Source organism: Cannabis sativa, chromosome 7, assembly GCF_029168945.1.
Source record: "Cannabis sativa cultivar Pink pepper isolate KNU-18-1 chromosome 7, ASM2916894v1, whole genome shotgun sequence".
NCBI lineage: Eukaryota > Viridiplantae > Streptophyta > Magnoliopsida > Rosales > Cannabaceae > Cannabis > Cannabis sativa.
In genome coordinates, this window is record NC_083607.1 from 49634288 (window position 1) to 49656651 (window position 22364).

The 22364-nt window shown below is 33.6% G+C and overlaps 2 protein-coding genes across 4 annotated transcripts; both read left to right on the forward strand.

The window, feature by feature from the left end:
* Positions 1-2802: 2802 nt before the first annotated feature.
* On the forward strand, positions 2803-10167 carry LOC115697359 (uncharacterized). 3 transcript variants are annotated; one of them, XM_030624332.2, is made up of 14 exons: positions 2803-2913; positions 3599-3865; positions 4796-4970; positions 5229-5312; positions 5627-5868; positions 6251-6485; positions 7816-7895; positions 7973-8057; positions 8242-8373; positions 8469-8582; positions 8700-8747; positions 9048-9132; positions 9380-9436; positions 9529-10167. In XM_030624332.2, exons 2-14 carry the CDS (start codon positions 3651-3653, stop codon positions 9678-9680), a joined length of 1704 nt encoding a protein of 567 aa, XP_030480192.1. In that variant the 5' UTR covers positions 2803-2913; positions 3599-3650; the 3' UTR covers positions 9681-10167. The 3 variants fall into 3 exon arrangements, with proteins under 3 accessions (XP_030480192.1, XP_030480194.1, XP_030480193.1); XM_030624334.2 differs by having other exon boundaries at positions 2810-2913; positions 3635-3865; XM_030624333.2 differs by having other exon boundaries at positions 2849-2913; positions 3603-3865.
* Positions 10168-17357: 7190 nt separating this feature from the next.
* Positions 17358-20731, forward strand: LOC133039743 (uncharacterized). Its single transcript, XM_061118679.1, has 4 exons — positions 17358-18446; positions 18534-18859; positions 18939-19005; positions 20717-20731. Exons 1-4 carry the CDS (start codon positions 18249-18251, stop codon positions 20729-20731), a joined length of 606 nt encoding a protein of 201 aa, XP_060974662.1. The 5' UTR covers positions 17358-18248.
* The last annotated feature ends 1633 nt before the right edge of the window (positions 20732-22364 follow it).

The following is a 22364-nucleotide window of genomic DNA, read 5'->3' on the forward strand; positions in this document are numbered from 1 at the left end:
ATCTTATTCAGATTTTTGATTGTTTTTCTCAGGGCCCCTCTGTCTAAGTTTTTTTGTCTATTTTTTGATCTTGTCTGCCACTATTTATAATTACATAGTGGACAATTAATTACAAAGTTGACTGTAATATGTTTACAGCAATCATACCTAAAATTGTAGGATTTGATTACATATCACGTAGTGTAAATGCGGTTTATGATTTGAAAATCATATATTTGTGATTTTCCCGCTTTTACTGGGTCAAAACAATCGTGTATTAAACACGTCTTTAGTTGTTATATCTGGAGATGTCTCGATAGAAACTTGGTTCTAGTGATCTCAATAGCGAGCTGGGGCCATTCTTCCTTCCGAGGTCGACGATGTATGTCTGGTGTCGATCGCGGTTCTTATTTACAAAGAATTCTTCGAGGCTCATTTGAATGTTATCTTCTGGCTCGCCAAGATTGTAAGCCTCGCTAATGCTAACAGGATGAAGTTATACGAATTCTTCCCATAACGAGACTGGCACCTCACTTACTTATTCTTGAGCCGATCCGACTTTTACACTGTACATTGTACGCTAAGGACTTTCACGATTGATACGTGTCGCTTTCTTTGGTGCCTCGCTATTCGCATTCAACGACATATGGTTTCTCGCTAATATACTAAGTGTTAGTTTGTACATTGATTCCTTGCCTAAGACCTTATAGTCAGCAGGTTACAAATATACTCTGATACTTACGTAATTAATGAGTTATTCCATAAGAAGCAATTGCATTGATTCACATTCCTTTTATCTTGACACGTGTCCTCCATTGAGATGGCAGCCAAATTTCGGGTATAACACGAGCATTGGCCATTTTTTAGCGTCAACAATATATTAGGGGTGTTCCCTGTGCAGTGGTGTGGGCATGTATTTTTTTTTTTGGGTTCAAACCAAACTTCATATGCGATTTTTGTAATTTCTCAAACTGCAACTACACTGCGAGATTTTAAGACCGCAAAAACCACACCACAAAAATACGATGTGGTGCGGTGCGGTTTGAGTTATTTACACTATCATCATCAAACATTATAATAAAATTTAAAATCAATCTAATAAAGTTTTAATAATACAAAAAAAATATGTCTTATTAAAATTTTAACATCATAACATGTATACTAATCATCAAGTCGTTATATTGATTTGTTTCTAAAAAATAATGTAATATACACATATATTACATATCTTTATTCTTTTGTAAAAAAGAATAAAAATCATATTATGAAAATCGGTAATTTTATAATATATATTGCAGTGCAATTTAAATCGTAATTATTAAATTCAAAACCGCACTGTATTGGTGAAAATTCAAACTACAACCACACCTCAAAGAATTTCAAACTGCATTTTTTATGCAGTGTGGTGCAGTGTAGGTGGTTTGTGCGGTGTGAGCGGTTTGATGAACACCCCTACAATATATGATTCAAGAATATATTTGTGAGAATAAAAATATATACACACATAATACATATAGATAACAAAGAAAAAAAATTAAAAGAGTTCATGAAATTATTTCAATCAGATGAATATTTTTTTTTATATATAGTGCATCGTGACCTTGAAACAACTCAAGAACGTTATAAAACTATTATAAATAATCTAACATAGACAATAAAAAAAAGAAAAAAAAAATAAAAAGTGAATGAAATTTTTTCAATTTTTTATCTATACAATTAATGTATGAGTCATATATTCAAAAACTAAAAGAAAGAATATTTATTGTAATTAATAACAATTAATAGGTTATATTTAGTACATATATTATTTATAACAATTCTCAATTTTTTTTTTTTTTAGAAATCAAATTTTAAATTTTTTAACGTAGACTTCTTAATTTATTCAATTCAAACATAAGAAAATAAAATCTTTACCTACGAGTAGGGGTGCACATTTATACTCGAAACCCAAAATCCACCTGGCTCAACACCTCAAAAAAATGGGTTTCAATTTCAGTAGATTGAGTTTAGGTGTAACCCAGTTCTTTATCGAGCTTGGTTTGGGTTTAAAATTTTTGAAAACTCAAAACCTAAAATTTACCAGTAACCCGGCTAGTATTTTATTTATTTATTTATTAATTATTTTTTTATGTATATATTATATAATTATATTATATATATGTCTTTTTTTTAATTGTGAATTTATGAGTGTGTGTTGAATTGTTAATGTGTTAGTTTATGTAATTTGCATATATAATAATAATATATTGTATAATTGTATTATTTTGTAGTTTTTTGTTAAAAAAAAGATATATTTTTATTTAAAAAAATACTTAGCTTAACACAAAACCCGACCCAAGCCCACCCGAGCTCGTCCCAATCCGAACCAAAAAATCCAAAACTCGTTAAAACCCACCCGATGTGGACCCCTACCGAGAAGTGGTATGGAAGGGTGAGTATGAATTGGAAATAAAATTTTGGATTTCAATTTTTTCTATCTTAAAATTCAAAATCTAAACGAGGCATTAAAATTTTTTTTATTAAATGAATATGGTATGTATTCTATTATGAACATTTTTTTTTATTTCTTGCAACTATTGTAAGTAACTCCTTTCAAAATAAAAATAAAAAGAAATAAAATGGTAAAGTAACCACTACTAGAGGAAACCTCCAATACCCGTCAACTAACCGGTAAGGACGCCTTAACGGGACGGCAACTTCCACGTCAACATCGTCGTGACATGCACGATGCTTAATGATAAAAGAAGAATTCTGTTTATACCCAAAATACCCTTCATTAGTCTACTGCAAATCAGTGAAGTATAAGGATACTTACGTAATTTAGATTCCCACCTAATAAGAAAAATATATTATTATTATTATTTTTTTGGTTTGAGAGTAGTAAAAGGAAGTTGCAGAGAAAGTGCTCTGGTTAATCACCAACAAGAGACTTAGGTACTGATTCGATCTCTCGCAATTACTCTTCTTTTTCTTTTTCAATATTCTTATTTAATTTGATTGTATAGTGTTACTGATCATCACCATTTACAATTTCTTTTAGTTTGTAAATTGATTGGATTGTACAGTGAATTTTTTTCAGAAGTCAAAAGCTTCAAATTCTTGTAGTGCCATGAATTATGTGATTTTCAAGTTCTTATTTATTTATTTGGATTTTTCATGTACTTTAAGTTAAGAGCTTGGGTTTAATGGAAGATTTAGTTTTTGAGGTTTTGTTAGCTTTCATATGAACAATTTTGGTCTAAAAGCAAAGTTTCATCAGATTTTTGTGTGTTAGAGCTGTATAATGGTTGCAGGTATATTCTATAATCGGATACAATAGTTTGGAAAAAAGAATGTTATTATTTATTTTCATAATCTTGCTCTGTGGATAATTATGAATTATGTTCACAAGAGAGAATTAATCTTTCATGGTGACTTTTAATTTTGTTTCCCCTTCATAAATTGGGTCATTTGAAGTGATTTTGTTTCCGAGGTTTATGGGATTGAGTTAGTTGGCAATTTTATTGTGAATTATACTATTTCATGATGTAAATTTTTATTTTTTCTCTAGTGTTTTATATTGGCATTTACTTGTTAGTGTCTGGATTTTGGATGTACATTAATCAATGAATCTTTTTAGATAGAGTCACGAAGAATATGCTCATTTGTGTTTAAGGGCTTAAATCATAGTCATGGATTCAGCACGAAGTTGGTTTCAGAAATTTCAGCCTAGATCAAAGCCTGTGCCAACAAAAAAGAAGGGTGCAGATAATTTAAAAGATGCGAACAAGCCTCCTATTGATGATGCACCTTCAAATGTAACAAAACAAAAAGTTGAAGCAGCTAAGCAGTATATAGAGAATCATTACAAATCTCAAATGAAGTGTTTGCAAGATAGGAAAGAGAGGTAGGTGTGTCAAATTAAAGCACTATTTTTCTCATTTTTTTTAACCATTCATATATGCAAATTATCTGGCTTGGAGATGATTGTGATGTATATGCAAGTATTGTGTTGGCTGCTGGAGCTGTTCCATGGGTTTCTCTTCATATAACATTCTTTTTGTGTTTTATGTGTGACTATAAAAACTCATGCTGTTTTGTGGTAACTACAGTTTGGATTGTAATATTTTTTTAAGATTGTATTGTTACTAACTGCAAGATGTATTTAGTTTTTTTCCTAGTTTTTTCGTAAGTTTTGATGACTCCGGTTATGAGATACTGATAAAAAAGATATTGTGCAGCACTACTAAAAATTTCTGATATCCTGGTGTTTTCTAAAAATTATTAAAGGAATTAAGATACAACGATACTCTTTTTCATGGCTTTTGGACATGCCTAAAGTAAAAATATTACTACTTTCTAGATGCCTCCTCATTTTTCTTAAATTGTTGACAAGCGTACATTTAATTAGCATAAATCTATCATTAAAATAGTACAATAGGTGCTTGTGAAAATTTTTCTTATTAAAGCTGTTGTTTGTTACTTTTCGATGTGCACCTGAATCTTGCATCAAGTATTTACATGCACGAGAGATCATTTTAAAAAAGAGTATGTAATGAGCCCACTATTAACTTCAACTAACACTTTTGGAGAGGCTGTTGCTGTAATTTTGTTGCTGTAATTTTGTTGTGTCTAAAACTGTGATTTTCTTACATTTTACAAGAGCTTATATGCTGCCTTGGCTATGTTGTTTAATAGTGTACATGCTATCAATTTATTTTTCTTTTGTTGCCTAATGTACTGCATATTCCCTAGAATTTGCTGTGTTTTCTTACAACATTGCTTATTGAAGTTCTCCCATATTATTGGTTTTCATTTTAACTTCTATCAAATATAGACGGTGGGTCTTGGAGAGGCGACTTGCCGATGCTGATGTTTCTGAGGAAGAGCAAATGAATATTCTCAAATATCTAGAAAAGAAGGAGACTGAGTACATGCGCCTTCAAAGACATAAAATGGGTGTTGATGACTTTCAACTCTTGACAATCATTGGACGGGGAGCATTTGGGGAGGTTAATTTCTGCATCTGTAGATAATTTTTGTTGTGATAAATTTTTTTAATTTACATTCTCCCATTGATTATTCTGAATTCTGTTGCCAAGATCAAATGAAACTCAACCTGAAGGGATATGTTATGTTGGAGCTTCAGTGTTGTCTCTAATTTCTTTTACCTAGTTAGGAAATTAGAACACTTTGCAAACACTCTCTTGTCCTTTAAGTCGCCAATGCTTGTCATACATAGTCTAAACATACTTTCTGCAAAAATATAGGTGAGACTTTGCAGAGAAAAATCTACTGGCCATGTCTATGCCATGAAAAAGCTCAAGAAATCTGAGATGCTACGGAGAGGTCAGGTACTTTTTATAGCTTTTAGTCTCGATTACTGTTGGTTAGCCATTTCTATATAATTTTATCAAAAGCCACATTCAGTTGATTTTCAAATTTAAAGAAAATGATGTAAGTAATTATTTATTATCATACTTGTTTTTTCACCTGACTTACCATCTCATGCCATTAGAATTCCTTTCAGAAAAGACTCACTTGTCTTTGGTAAATTTATGTTTTGGAATATCCTTCAATTATTGCAGTTTTCTATCAACCTTTGTTTATAAGGTAATACATACAGTTCTTATTTTTACTATTTTTTCCCTTCTATTGCATATGAAAGGTGGAACATGTCAAAGCTGAAAGAAATCTTCTCGCCGAGGTTGATAGTGCATACATTGTCAAGCTCTACTGCTCCTTTCAAGATGATGAATTTTTATATCTTATAATGGAATACCTTTCTGGGGGTGACATGATGACATTATTAATGCGTAAAGATACTTTGAATGAAGATGAAGCAAGGTTTTATGTAGGGGAGACAGTTCTTGCCATTGAGTCCATTCACAAGCACAGCTACATTCACAGGTTTTATTTAATTTTGCATTGTTTAATAATATCTTCTTACCCAGCTCTGGATTACCAAACTTGTTTGCGAACATAACATCCTATGGCATAACAGTGTAGTAGAACACATCTTATCAATATCTTTAGGCTGTAATGAATCGCCATCTAGTTAACTTATGATCTAGTGTTCCAGATATCATTAATATCTTTTGTAACATTAGTCTTTCAACTTAAATTTCACTAAGTTCATCCATTTTGTAGTCTTATCTGGTATTCTTTTTTATGAGTGGGCTTTCACTTTGCGTTCATAATTTTTTCTTCTTTACCGTGTCTTGTGTTTTAAACTAGAAATATTTGCATGGACTTATTTGAGAAACCACAATTTGATTTTTCTCCTTTATAGGGATATAAAACCTGACAATTTGCTTCTTGACCGTTACGGCCACATGAAGCTTTCAGATTTTGGATTGTGTAAGCCATTGCATTGTAGTAGTTTTCCAAATCTCAGTGAGCATGATCAAGGAGTTGGGAGGGGAAAATCTGTATCGAACAATGATAATTATTCTAAGATGCCTACAACACCAAAACGAACTCAGCAAGAACAGTTATTACACTGGCAAAAAAACAGGCGTATGCTGGTATGTTTGTTTTTTCAACTTAACTAGATTTTTTTAATTCAGAAATGATAGACTGAATATTGATAGAAGATGATAAGGTATTATCTAAGAAAGACAACCATTTCTCCCTCGTAATTATTTCTTGCAAATCAGCTATAATAGCATTATGAGAACAGGCAAGTAAATCATCTATTCTTAGAGAGGTTATAGTTTCTTTTTAATAACTTTATGCATGAAAGAATTTCTTTGAGTAAAAACGGCATAATCATTTCATGAGTAAAGCTTTGTTTTGATTCATAATATTTACGTTACCCCTCCAAACTCCTTATGGAGCCCACCAAACATTTTAGGCTTACAAACAACCTCCCATTTACCATTACGATCACTTCCTTCTCCAAAAAGGTTCCTCATACTCTTCATCTCCTTCTCTACATTCTTAAGAATCCAAAAATGGGAAAGGAAATATGTTGGAAGGGCTGACTAAATCAATTGTATTAGGGTTAATTGCTGACAATAAGAAACATATGCCGTCTTCTATCTTTCCAGTTTCAGAATCAAGGAATCTAACATTGGATCCTAGAAGTGTGATCAATGTAGGTTACTTTCTAGTGGAGCCAAGCCCCAATATTTTATGGGCCAACTCTCCACTGAAACATCCAAACAAATTTTCCAGACTGTAATGATACTCATCAAGATTACTACCTAGATGATTAACACTTTTGCCCCATATTTATCTTCATGCTCGAAATTTTCGAGTAGATTCTCAGTCTATTATTTAAGGAATCGAGCATACACTTCTTCCAATTTCTATTGTATAATCTCAGAATTGAATAAAGATATATGGTGGTTCTATGAAGGAGTTGCTAACTTACTGATATGCTCTTACTTGATCTGATGTTGAATCGTTTAGTACCAGCACACTGCTCAATAATTTTGAGTTTAATGCTTTTTAAAATTTTACGTCTTCCCCAGGCTTTAGTACCCAACTGTACAAACTCCATAGATTTTGGATTTTTTGAAAAAATGTGTATTTGATTCAGTTATACATTTTTATTGTGAATACATAATTTTTGACTCAGGTTTTGTTAGATTAAAAGTTCCACAATAGATTTACAATAAAGCTATTTTAAAGCTAGTATAGATACTTCTACTTGTATTTAAAATGGATCTTTCTGCAGCAGTGTTGGTTTACTATTAAAGAGACAAAGCCTCTGTCGTTTTTTTGCTTTTATAATCTTGGATAATTTAGTAAGGAGTTTACTTTTATCAATGTAATTATCTGTTTATTCTATTTCCAAAATTCATTGTGATTATTCAGCTGTTAATAATAGACTCCCATATGCTTATGTAGGCCTACTCGACTGTTGGAACTCCTGATTACATTGCCCCAGAAGTACTACTAAAGAGAGGATATGGGATGGAGTGCGACTGGTAGTTATTTCTTTTTCCTTTTTATGGAATATAGTTTTGTCTTGTGTTACATATATGTAAAAAGATATGTATCTCAGGTGGTCTCTTGGAGCAATCATGTATGAGATGCTTGTAGGATTCCCACCTTTTTATTCTGAAGAACCGATGTCAACATGCAGGAAGGTAAACATGAATGTTTACTGTTTTTTATATATAAAATGTGGTATATAAGTACTGCAAAAAAGTTCCATAATATACATGTAAAGAGTTTTGTTTTTCATCACCTTAAGCACTATCATGGGGTCTCTCATGCTAACATCTGCTTTGTATATTCTTATCAAACAAATGGTCAGTTCGTGCTATGCAGATTGTAAACTGGAGAACTCATTTGAAATTCCCAGAAGAAGTAAAGCTGTCTGCAGAGGCTAAAGATTTAATTTGCAAGCTCCTTTGCAACGTTGAGCATAGGCTGGGGACCAAAGGAGCTCATGAAATTAAAGTTGGCCACCATGGACTATCATTGTTTTCTTATATTCATGTAAGCATTGGTTTATTCATCTGAACAAAGCTGAGAAGAATCTCTTTATGTTATAGGCACACCCATGGTTTGAAGGATTGCAGTGGGATAGAGTGTATCAGATGGAAGCTGCTTTTATACCAGAGGTCAAAGGCGAGTTAGATACTCAAAACTTTGAGAAGTTTGAAGAGGTTTGGAAATAATGGTTTCTTTATACTGAAATTTCTTAACATGCGAGTTAGATACCATCTTTATATTTATTGCTCTTTTCTGCTGTTAATGTTATCTTTGATCTTAACCATATGCAGTCGGGCAATCCCGCACAACCTCCATCAAAATCAGGTCCATGGAGAAAGGCAAGTCTTTTAGTTTTAATATGCTCTATTGATACTCCTTGTCAGAAAAATGTTAGCTTTTCAGCCTGAATGTCTCTTTCGGTGTCAGGGTTCTCCTCTGTCTAGCCACCTTTGTTATATATTTCTGGCTTACAACTATTTGTGTGAGTGTGCTTATATCTGGATATGTCCTAAATTTGCTGTTTTTAGACATACCAGACATACACACATGTATATATAGGTTCTCTTTTATGGTGTGTTGAAACTGAAAAATTTTAATGTCTCAGAATTAATGGATTATATCGTTATTGTTTCTTTCAGATGCTTCCTTCTAAGGATACCAATTTTGTTGGCTACACATACAAGAATTTTGAGATTGTCAATGAGAACCATATACCTGGCGTAGGTACGTACCAATTAGTGATAATATTATGGTTAAGATAAATGGCTTATAAAAAGAAATATAGCCTTGGTACTTTTTACAACCACTTCCTTGTGACACCCTCCACTGATAGTTCTGTTTGTTTGAATATTTGATCTATGCATTCCCGTTCCTTAAGCTCTAACAGATCTATTTCTCACGCACGGGAGTGATTGGTTATTCTGCTTGAAATGTATTCCCTTTTTGATTCCATAATTATTGATCTCTGCAGCTGAACTGAAGAAAAAGAGCAACAAACCAAAGAGACCATCTATCAAGACATTGTTTGGTATGCACCCATTTTAGGGGGCTTAGATAGATTTCGAACTTAATAGTCTGTTTGCATTCTGATAACTTCCTTTTACTATATGATTTTGTCAGAGACACCAGATCCTCCTGACCAGCATGTTCAGGGAACCTTCTCCAATCATATACCTACAACACAAATAGGAGTTTCAGGTAGCTCTGAGCCATCACACCATTCTATACCAATGAGATCCAAACAGCACCAACTGATACCTCACCAAAGATGACAGTCGTCATGTTCATCAAACACAGTCTGGTCTTTAGGGAAGCTTATACAGTTGCAGGAATTATAGAAGGTATTTTTCATATACTAGCACCCTAAACCCCAGTAGTTGAAGCTCCTTGTTCTTAGTCTCTTGTAAGTTATAGCAGATATGCTTGGTGGGGCTTTGGAATCAATCAGTATAAATTGATTTACATCAGTGTTGTCGAAAAATCGAAGTGGCCGCAAGTCACACTATGTGGATATTTAGGCATTTGGTTAGAATTTAGAAGTAACTCACATTAATTCTCCTTAATAGTGACATGTAAAGTTTTGTTTATAATCATATGAAGTAACATTTTCTTTTTTGGGGGGTAGGGGTGGGGTTGGTTGGTGTTTTGAAACATATTGTGATGAGTTTAAAAATCCTCTTTTTCATATGTTATTGATGAGAAAGTGTATAAACTCTCAAGCTGTTTGTTTTTTTTTTCTTTCTAATATGTTTATTGTTATAATTTCCAGTTTATCAACTGGATTCTCCCTTTAACGAGTTAAATTGAAAATTTTAAACTGATTTGACTGAGTTTGAATTGAAATTATATAAACTCTTAACACTTAACTAAAAAAAACTATATTCGAAACATGTCAAACAAAAGATTTTTCCAATTCTAAAGATTCAATTCTATCATAAGGTAGCACAATGTGCTACATGAGCCTTTTGTTAGCCACAAACTAATGAACTCCTACAATTTGAAAGTGGTAAGGAGATCACTTTTTTGCGTTTGGAGATTTTTTGAATGTTTGGTTGAATGGAAAGAAAAGTAGAAGGAAAGTAGTGAAGCATAGAAGATAGAGAAGAATGAAAAGAAAATAAGTTATGGAAGGAAAGAATGATAACAGTAAAATTACAATTTAATAAAATTATATAAATTATTTTTTTTTATCAAAAGTAAGGTTAAATAAGTAATTTGAATTTTTATTATGTTATGGAATTTTTCTTCTCATTTTTTCCTCGAAGTTTAGAAGGAAGAAATTTGGTAGAGTTCACTCATTTTTCTCTTCCACACTATTTTCTTTCCTAACAAACATACAACTTTTTCTGCTTCTCTTTATTGTTCTCTCCAAAGTTTTTCTTTCTTTATTGTTCTCCAAATTCGTGGTAAGTGAATCGTGTTGTATTTGATTTGTTTTTATTTCATATCAAATCGTGTCGACCCGTGTTTGATTTTTTTGATCTTAGTCTGTAACATTCGTGTCGTGTTCATATTCGTATGTCGTGTCGAAACTTTTTTTTGCCACCCCTATCATGATACAAATTCGATATCCAAGCCACCAGGTTGTATTAACAGTAGTTATAAATGTAAATTTAGCAAGAGAATTAGCTACTACAGTAATTGTTCAGAACAAAAAATAACTCACTTTTTCCACTCCTCGGCAAACATGAATTTTCTATGCCTTTTCTTTCATTCTTTCCTCTTTTTTTTTTCCTACTAAAATCTCAACTCCGAGCAAAAGCCTTAATATTTATTTCGATGAAAAAAACATTCATAAGATCTTTTAGTTCATTCTAAATTAAAAGACCCCAAAAGTGAAAAGAATGTCTAAAATGACAATATAAGACAATAAAATTAGTGGATTTTTTTTTTAAAATAATCTGAACATGTCATGTTACAGAATTCTGGATTAATTTATGTTTGAAATCAAGTCTCATTATGAATACATAATATTATTTGTATAATTTACTGATGTAATAATTATATTAATTAGGAATGAAAAATGAAAAGTGTTTCTAAGAACAATGATATTGATTGTATAATGCAAGGCAGTAGGGCTTTTTAGAAAGAAAAAAAAATATGGAAGGTTTGTTTTGTAGTGGGAGTGAAAAATATTGGGGTGTGCATTGCTTTTGTTGGGTTATGCCTATGTATAACTAAAAGACAGCTAAGAGTAGAGATTGAATTAGAGCCACTTTGTGTGGGGATGCAGAGATAGAGATCCATAGTAGGAGACAGAAAAGGACTCTATAATTAACTATCCTTGGAAAGAAAAATAAAAAATAAACACCACATACAAAATCTCATTGCACAATGACGCCAAATGCCACTTCCAATAGTCTCTTTCTCTTTCTCTTTCTCTACTACACTTTATTCGTAGCTAAATTTATAAAACGTAAGATAGCATTTATATATAATTCATTCAAACTTAGTCCCTAATTAATACAAGAATCTTGTATGTATTTTGCAAGTTATTTTTCCACTTGCATGGAAATTGGAATAGTCATTTTGGAGGGGAGCACAAGAGAATCTGTAAGTTTTGGATTTCATGGGTGGTGGTGGGGTTAGAAGTGCACCAAACATTAGCTTCATAATATATGTCTCTGCTTGCCTTTGGTCCTTATTGGCTCATGGATTCATAATCAAAATAATGCCCTTTTTGTGTTTACTACATTTATACAAAGAAATTGGAGAATATTCCATTAAGAAACATGAAAAATGAGGAACAAAGTCAATAGTAATACACCGATTACAAAAAAAAAAAAAAAGAGTACTACATAAGTAACTCGTGCAAAATATATTTGGTGAAATAATTTGAAATTCCTTTTTGTTATTGCATATAAATTGATAAATTTAGGTATAGACATGTTGAAGAATCCAAATGTATCAAATCAATTAAAATAATAAGAAAGAAATAGAGAAGGAAAGAGACTAACACAAAACATGTATATACATGCACCAAATCTCTTGCGTCCTCTCACTATAATGAATAACACCAAAGACAGTGTTGGGCCTGAAATGTAGGAAAACTCAAGTACATGGGCCGAAAATTAACCAATCCTAACTATTTAAGAAAGAAAACTCTATCGTCACACCCCCACTTCATTTTGAGGACATTATCTCTCTGTTTTTTTTTTTTTTGTTCACATTTTTTTACACGACATATTCTCCCATTTACTTAGTTTTAGTTTGTACTAGTACCAATTTTCATAACGAATACATATCAAGTTCTATTTTCTTAACGAATACATATCAAAATCTACATTTAATTTAATCATTTTGCTAAAAATAAAGTAGTATTATGTACCCTCATATAAGGAGTCGTGATCGATGGATTAGATAGTGTTGGGTGAGTAACCAAAGTTTTATATTGTTTAGACATAAAAAAGATCATGGGTATATAAGAATAAACAATATTTTTATTGGTATGAGATTTTTTGAGAAAGTACCCAAGAATTAATCCGTGAGGGCTTCAAACAAAGAAAAATCAAGCAATACAAAACAAAGATTCAAAGATAAACAAAAACACAAACAGTTAATGATCAAAAGCAAAGGAAAAAAATAAAACAATGAAGACCAAAATTACTTAGTTCAGATCAGATCTCAATGTTAGATAGTCTTACTCCAAGGGTTGGCAAGGCCTGAGAATCAATCCACTAAGTTTTTGAACAAGGTTACTGTTGGTTTTTTTAATGATCAAATCATAGAAATACGCAGTAGAAAAATACCTAATAGATCAGATCTACTTCTACACATGTGTATAAATTGAACAAGAAGACAGAAGGAAAGAAATTAAACTTGAAGTCCTTCCTTGCTCCTATGCTATCTTTTCATATGGCAATCTTTGAGATCTCACACCAAGATCTTCCTCGATAGTTTCACAACCCGAAGACGAGTGTGGGCTCGTAATAGAAGGCAACAAGAATTTTTATTTATCAAATATGTTCAACACAAGAGATTTGATAAATTTGGAAATCTAATATTTGCTCTAAAAAAATACTATGCAAATAGGATTTTAGGGTGTGAAAAAATATCGTATGTTTTTCATTGATCTTATTTTATTTATATATATACTTATACTAGATAGATGTTACGTGTCAAGTCACGTATGCTAATTTTATTTTAGTTTTTAGTTTTTTTTAATATCATAATTTTAAAATTAATAATATTCAATGTAGTGATAATCATTGAAATAGTAGTGATTTAAATAAAAATAAAAATTACTATTATATTTGTAATAGTAATTAAAAAAAATTATTATTCGTCCTAAATTTATCTTCGGAACTAATGAAAATGCTATCAAAATATTCAAATTTAAATTAAAATAATATTTAAAATTTAACTAATTCTAAATGTAGGATGCTGACCTTTTACGTGGCAAATCTAATAATTTGTTATTTTTTTTATTTAAAAAAAAAGTCACCCAATAATTTCCCATAAATCCAAAATTCTGAATAAATGTGGAGAGAAACAATTATAACCTGATCGAGCTAAAAAAAAAAAACAAATAGAAATTTTTTTTAGCAGTATATATATAATATAATATATATATATAAATAGTAGTAAATTCTTATTTAGAATAAAATTCAACTAAATAACATAAGTATATTTAAAAAACCTAATCGTAGATGTACAACAGCAAAAACCTAATCGTATTTATTTTAGATTTAATGGAACCTAATCGTATTTTTTTTTGAATTTAATGGAATTTATTTTATTATATATAAATAAAAAGTGAACTATGAATTTCTCATAAAGTAAGAATTCTGTTATATAAGTACACTTTATATAAAATAGATATAAGTAAATTAATATATTAATTAAACCTTAAAATGAGAGAATATATTTATATATTAAATAATATTTTAATCGTATATTACAATAAGCCATTATTTAACTTCATATTTAATAATTAAATTGTTAAATTAAATTTTCCTTTTTAAGGAGTTATATTTCTGTAACACACCGTGTTTGTGCAGTGTATTACATGCATATGTATATACCTAGGATTAGGAAGACATATGTGTCTTCTGATTTCTCAATTTTTCAATAAATTAAATACTAAACATATCAAAAATAAATTAATTTATAATTCATTATATTTATGTATTTCAATTAATTAAATACTTATAATTGTCCAATAATTATGCATACTGCATAGTAATATATTTTACTAATCATATAAATCCCTTTCGCCTACTACTTGTATTAATCTTTGTCAGATTCTGATTGAGATGTCTCAAGGATTATACGAAGCTATAACATTAAGCTCCAATAAATTTAAACTAAATAGTTAAACTCTTTAATTATATTAGTTAATTTATAATTATGATATTCCTCTACTATGAATTCAAATTTGATCTCTTTATGTTATAGATATACTTTTACAGAAATATTTTTTATGTTTTCCATCGATATAATCATCTTACAATAGTTCAATCCTCCAATAAATTGGTCATAAATTAGAATGGAAGAATTTACCATTGTACCCTTCTAAATTTCATTATTTGCCCTTAATAATATAACCTATATCAAAATTTATACCCCTTTATAATTTGTACAAATTTATTCCTCTAATTTTAAAAGATTCCTAAAATACCCCCTAAATTAAACTTTCCCTCTCTCAGACGTTCCCTCTCTCTTTCTGACGCTCCCTCTCTCTCTCTCTCTTCACGATCACGAACCCCCCCCCCCACATTTCCCTCTCTCAGACGTTCCCTCTCTCTCTCTCTCTCTCTCTCTCTCTCTCTCTCTCTCTCTCTCTCTCTCTCTGTTCTCCTCACGAGCACGAACCCACAACCCACAACCCCTCACGAACCCACAACCCGCTCCCAGACTCACGAACCCACAAACCAGACGTTCCCTCTCTCTCTCTCTCTCTCTCTCTCTCTCTCTCTCTGTTCTCCTCACGAGCACGAACCCACAACCCCTCACGAACCACGACGACGACGATCCAGGACCACGACGACGACGAAGCACTGAACTGAACTGAACTGAACCACTGAACCACGAAAAGGTAAGTTTTTTTCTGTTTAAATTTTAGAAATTTCAATGCGAATTTGTGTATGTGCTTCAGATTTTGTGTGTTTTAGATTGTATATGTGAATTTAGATGTCAATACTTGCATGTTGTATGTGTTGGATATGTTTCAATGGTGTTTTCTGTGTTTTTACATAGTTATCGATGAAATGTCGATAGGATGTCGGTAGGATGTCGATATGTATAGGTATCTGGTTATGTGTTTGAACATTGTTGTCGACAGGTTGTCGACGTAATGTCGACAACTTGTCGATGGTTTACCTTTGTTTGATGTTATGTAGTTTTGCCCTATAATGTCGACAATTTGTCGACTGTATGTCGATAGTTTGTCGATAATAAGTTGCAGTTCATTCTTTTGGTAGTTTACTGTTAGAATGTCGACAATTTGTCGACTGTATGTCGATAGTTTGTCGATTATAAATCCCAGTTGATTCTGTTGGTAGTTTACTGTTAGAATGTCGACAATTTGTCGACTGTATGTCGATAAGTTGTCGATTATAAATTCCAGTTGATTCTGTTGGTAGTTTACTGTTAGAATGTCGACAATTTGTCGACTGTATGTCGATAAGTTGTCGATGTTGATCGTTTGTCACTGCTTTTATAATAATGTCGATAGCATGTCGATTGTATGTCGACAATTTGTCGACCAGTGTTGAATGTTTGACAATGTCGACATGATGTCAATGTTATGTCGACATTTCTTAACTTTTTTGACATTTAATTGTTTGGTCTTTGATTTTTCAGATGGCTCCCAGACTCATTATTCCAGCACCCGAGCATTTTACTGGCCGCGTCACATATAGGGGCACTGGAATTTTTGCAAAAATCAAAGCTCGGTTTGAGGAGTTCAACCTTAATAACACGAAGAAGGAAAGCCGTTTCAGGAGCTTCTGGAATGCCGTACCACTGACATTCTCCTCGGTGTTATTTCACCAGCTGATGCTCCACAAAATGAAAGTGGATGCTCAGGAGGAGTTGAGGATGAGGTTTTATGTTGGTCGGAAGGAGGTCCGATTCGGGGTGCTGGAGTTTGTACTCATTACGGGTTTGGACTTCTCCTCGGGGCCAACAGAAGAGGAGAAGGCTGCGCAGGTCGCGCGCTCGGGGTTAGACCGATTGATCAACAGATATTTCAACCGGTCTGATAGTGTGAAGACAGAAGCACTCCAACTTCAGTTCACAAACTGCCAGAACCCGGAAGACTTGTACAAGCTCGGCTTGTGCTTGTTTGTGGAGTCAGTGCTTCTGGGCCGCGAGGCAAACGCGCTGATTATGCCTCACATACTTAGATATGTGGAAGACCTCGAGTTCTTCTTCCGGATTCCTTGGGGGAAGCACTCATTCGCCAGACTCATGCACTCGCTTCAGAAAGACATGTTGAAACAGAAGGCCAACTACGAGAAGAAGCTGAGTTCGGATGTTCAGCACGAGTGCAAATACACAGCATATGGCTTCGCACCTGCAGTACAATATTGGACGTACGAGGCCATTTTGGAGGTTGGGAAGAGGTATGGCACGAACCACGGGATTCGGTTCCCCAGGATGCTTAGCTGGACGAGCAAAGGCGATATTGGGAAGAAAGACGTCAGCGCATTATTTTCTAGACGGGTATGATTTTCACTTATGTTCAGAATAATTATTTAACATAAATGCTTGTAATAAATGCTAAATGGTTTTATTTTGATATTTTTTGAACCATACACAGAATCTTGAAGTGGTCAAGGGGCTACTTCCACGGACAGAGGAGGAGGCATTTGTGAGGACCATATCTTACGATGGTGTGGAGAACCTGGTTGATGATGTTGTGGATGACACAGAGGCTGAGGCAGGTAGTCGTACCGTAGACTCGGGTCCCGGACACTCAGAAACGTACACTCGTGTACCAATTTTTGGAACTTTTTTTTATGTCTTTATTTTTTATTGTTTTTGTTTTGTGATATTTGTTACATTGTGGAATTATCGTATGCTTACCGTATTTTTTTGATATATATTTTTTCAGGCCACTGGTTCAGAACCTCAGCCCAGTGCACCATCTTCATCAGGCGTTTGGGGTGCCGAGTACACTGATTTAGTGGCTCGGTTGGATAGGATCGAGGCTGACACTCAGGGTCTGTATGCTGCTCATGTCGAGCTGAAGAAGGCATACGAGACCAGCCATGTAGAGCTGAAGGGTGGTCAGAACGTAATTATGGAGCAGCTCAGACACATATTGGCCATGTTGAATCGTCCGCCAACGACGGCTTCAGCACCGGAGGCCCCAGCAGATCCATCTACCCCACCACCAGCTGCTTCACCCCCAGTAGAAGAGGATGAGGTCTTCCCCGACGATTACGACCCTTATGAGGGAGCTCCAGAGACTCCGATCGAGGCACAACCTCTTATCCATGTACATGACACCGAGTCGCAGGGTGAGATTCTGTCCATAGAGGCACAACCTGCAGTGGTTAAGAGTCGGAAGAGGAAGAGAAAGCCTCCTGTATGGTTCGGTGACTATACGGAGATGAAGAGGAGACATAGGCCATCTTCGACTTTTGATCCCCTGGAGCCACTGGATGAGAAATTGTTAACCACTTTCCGAAAGTGGTGTGTTGGACTCATTCCGAACCACCGACTTCGGGATTTGAGAAGTGGTGATTACGGTCCAGGATTCTTTTGGATAATGCTCACACCAAAGGAATGGCTTACAGATGACGTAAGTAAAGTATTTTATAATATTACTTCACTTTACAACTTTATGTGCAATTAATATATTTTTTTGTCTAACTGACATTTCCCTTTATATGCAACATATAGATGCAGCAATGCATATGCTGAGGAGGCGACACACCGACTATCCACTGACATTTTCTCAGAAGGGTATCATTCTCTCCACATTCGTGACCGCCATGATGAGCAGTGCATGGACGAGCCACAAGGGTCCGAGGAAAAACTTTAGATGGGAGGATTATATCCTGGACTACTGCAGAGGGGCTCATAAGGTATTGTTTTAGTAAGATTTTAAATGTTAATTGTTTGGGAAGATTATTATGGTTTCTTAATTGTTTCGTTGTTCTCTGTAATTACAGTCCCAAGTCTTTGAGAGATGGAGGGGTAACGAGTTTATTTACTTCGTTCTGAACCTTCCCGAGGCAAGGCACTGGGTCACAGTTGAAGTCGACATAGAGCTGTGGAAAATTAATGTCTACGACTGTGATTCCAGCGTCTGTCATTGGACCGCCTTGGAACCCATCCTGAAGGTTTGGGCAGAACTGCTGCCCTCGCTAATCCTTGCAACCGGGGAATTTCCACATAACAACCAGATCATGGCGTTAGCTAACTGTGACATCACGGTGCTTCCAAAAATGCACGCGACTCGAGCCACTCACGACTTAGTTCCGAAGTCAGCAACCAGGTACATAGCGATAAAAAAGTACTATAGTATTAAAATATGTTTTACGTTAGACTGACTTTACATTTTATTTTGCATTTAGTGGTGATTGTGGCGTCTATTGCATTGAGTATGTGGAGCATCTCATGATGCAGCGTGGATTGACCGATGTGATGCCAGACCGGATAGCTATGTTGTTGGAAATTATTTTACCAGGATCTAGATTTACTAACAAGTATGTTGGATTAACAACCTAATATGAATTCTAAAACAATGAAAATAAACACATATAAAGTTAGAAAACCTTACAGTGGGTGCAGCGGAATAATATGACTCCTTCCGTTCAGATCTCTAGCCCTTGATTCCTTTCTGTAGCAGAGCATCACCAAGATCTGAACCTGGATCTTCTTTTCTCCTTCTTTGATGCAGAAATTCCATAGTCTTCCATACTATGATTGAGATACCACTTGATGTGTGTGGGCACTACTCATCTCACAAGGATTTCGAAATTTCTCTCTATTTTTCTCTCTTAATTTCGTGGCTTTTCATCCATACAAGAGAAGAGAGCAAGGTTGCTTTATATAGGGAAAAGGGAGAGCACAACTTTCCAAATAAAACAGTTTCCTTAATTACTGTGTAATCAATTAACTGCCTTATTTAGTGTGATCCACCACTTTCCTATTATAGCTAGGCTTTGATTAGCAATTACATGGAAATTAAAAAATAAAAATAATAATTGGGAAACACAAAGGGAGTGCTCGGCCATAGAGGGAAATGGGCCTCACTTGGATTTTGCAGTTTCCTCAATTTTATTTCTATTTCTCCAAAAATGCCATTTTTCCAATTCTAATCATTTAAATGCCAAAACTAATTATTTAATAACTAAAATAGATTATTAAATAATATTGTCATTTAAAATAATTATTAATTAGACATGCAAAGTCTCTTAATTAATAATTAAACCTAGAAACCCTTTTCTCTACGATTTCATCCTTAAAACTGTGAGAATTCATAAAGTAGACATAATCTAACTTTTAGAATTATAATTGATTAATTAAAATCAATTAACTGAGTCTTACAAGCAGTATGGTCTCAACTAGTATGGGGACCATGGGTCTATATAACCGAGCTTCCAATAAGTCGAACCGAATTTACTAAGTAAATTCCCTAACTTATTAATTCCTCATTGAATCCACACTTAGAACTTGGAATTGCACTCTCAGTCATATAGAAACGCTCTATATGTTCCACGATATAGACACGTTATTAGTTATCCATTGTTATAACCCTAATGTGATCAATGATCCTCTATATAGATGATTTACACTGTACAGGGATTAAATTACCGTAACACCCTACAATGTATTTTATCCTTAAAACACTTAACCCTGTATAAATGATATTTCACCTAAGTGAAATGAGATCTCCACCATTTATCTTCGTTTGGTTAAGCTCGAAGGAAATCATCCTTTACTTCTATTTGCCAAATAGAAGCTATAGATTCCATATTTATGTTAGCGCTCCCCCACTCAATTGTACTACCGTGTTCCCAAAATGTACGTATTGCCCAGACTAAAGATTAGGCTTAACTAACAAATCAAAGAACACGAATAATACTCTTGAAATTGAGCCTAACCATATCAGGATTTCGATCATGTGATCTAGGATCAACTTATGATATTGAATTGAATAGATATTTACGGTAAGTTTCAAAATCTAATTCAAAGTTCAATATCGGTCCATTCCAATGCATACTCCATGCATCCGATACTGGTAAACTTTGCCAATGTCCTGGAAAGGACATAACACTTTTCCAAGGTGTAAGAATACCTATCGCTGATTATACCATGTCAGTCTAAATCCGGTTGTTCGACAAATCAGGGAATCTACTTTTGAACATATAATAAAGATTATATTCCACTGTGCTGACAACACTATAATCTTTAACCAACTCATATGTTCTGGACTTAAAAAGAATTCATACATTATATACATATAATCATGAAATAAATCATGTGAACCATGCAACATAAAATGTTATTTCTGATCTTTATTAATGAGTAAATCTGATTATATGAAATGAGTTTTATTTAGGGCATAAAACCCAACAAACTCCCACTTGCACTAATATAAAACAAAAAGTGCATTTCAAATAATCATTAACACCTTGATATACCAATCAAGTGTAATAGTAGTATACTCCTCGTAATGGGATCTGACAGGTTGAATTAAACACAACCTCTTCTCCACCATTACTCTTCCTTAATCACAAAATCCTTGATAATGTGAAATTCCTCTCTATATGTCTACTCATTTGGGATACTGGATTCTATACTTTTGGGCAACTACTCTTTTGTTATACAGGAAGTAACCCTAGTAGTTAAGGCAAGTTGGAACACTGCCACAAATGTATAGAACTTTCCTTAGACTGAAAAAGTATCTTTCCTGCAACTTTCAACATTCAGTCCCTTTCTGGTAGACCAAGAGATTTCATATAGGTTTTTACACTTCTCCAAAACCACTACTCCACCCCCAAAGTAATCACCATCTCATCAGCAGACTTTCTAGCACAAAGGCAAGTCTTGAAATCTGATGTGGTGTAGTCTAAGAGTTTCAAAACCACCCTTATTGACTAACATATAGTTCCTCTTCTTAATCTTAAAATTTACTTGATTGTCTTCCAATGTTCTTCTCCTGGATTAATCTGATACTTACTCATTACTCCCACTCAACAGCAGGTGTCTGGTCTAAGACATACAAAAACATATCTGAGACCTCTCACTGTTTTAAGAAATTCTTTCATGGCTTTATCTTCTCTGGAATAGTTGAGACTTTTCCTTAGATAAATAAAATCTATATCTAAGAAGTTGTGAAGCTTCTATAGATTGCCATTGGAAAGAAAATGCTTCAGCATCTTACTAAAGTAAGTTGCTTGCATTAGAGTAAGTAATTACCAGGTATACCACAAGCCATAGGTTTAGATAAACTCAAACCTACAATACTAGGAACAGGAAGTTTTGTTAAGTCCATTGAATAGACTTATGAACGAAAATTTCCTTTCATGTCCTTGTAATAGAAAACTTTAGGTTACTCCATGTGAATGGATCAAACCATAGTTCTCTTGGCTTTCTTTTTAGTTTCTTATCTTGACAATCCATTACTTGTTTAAACTCACAATGGATTTTAATCACTATTGTCTTCCAAGTCATAAGAAGAGTGAGTTCCTAGAAACTCTCCCACTACGACAAGGTACCGTGAACTATGTCTAAGAAAACTAAATGATATAGACCTCTTCAGTTGTGTTAAGACAACAGAGGTAGTGGGATCATCTTGTAACGAATAAGATGATAGAACACTTATGGAATCAAGAAAAAAATATCTCCTTTATTTGCTACTTTATTTTCAGACTTAGTCATTATCTTAGAAAAGTAGTATTTGTTTGAACAAACACTTTCTTATCTATTGACAATGGGATGGTCCAACCCTAATCACTTAGAACAACTAATAAACCATGGTTAACAGTTCTAGC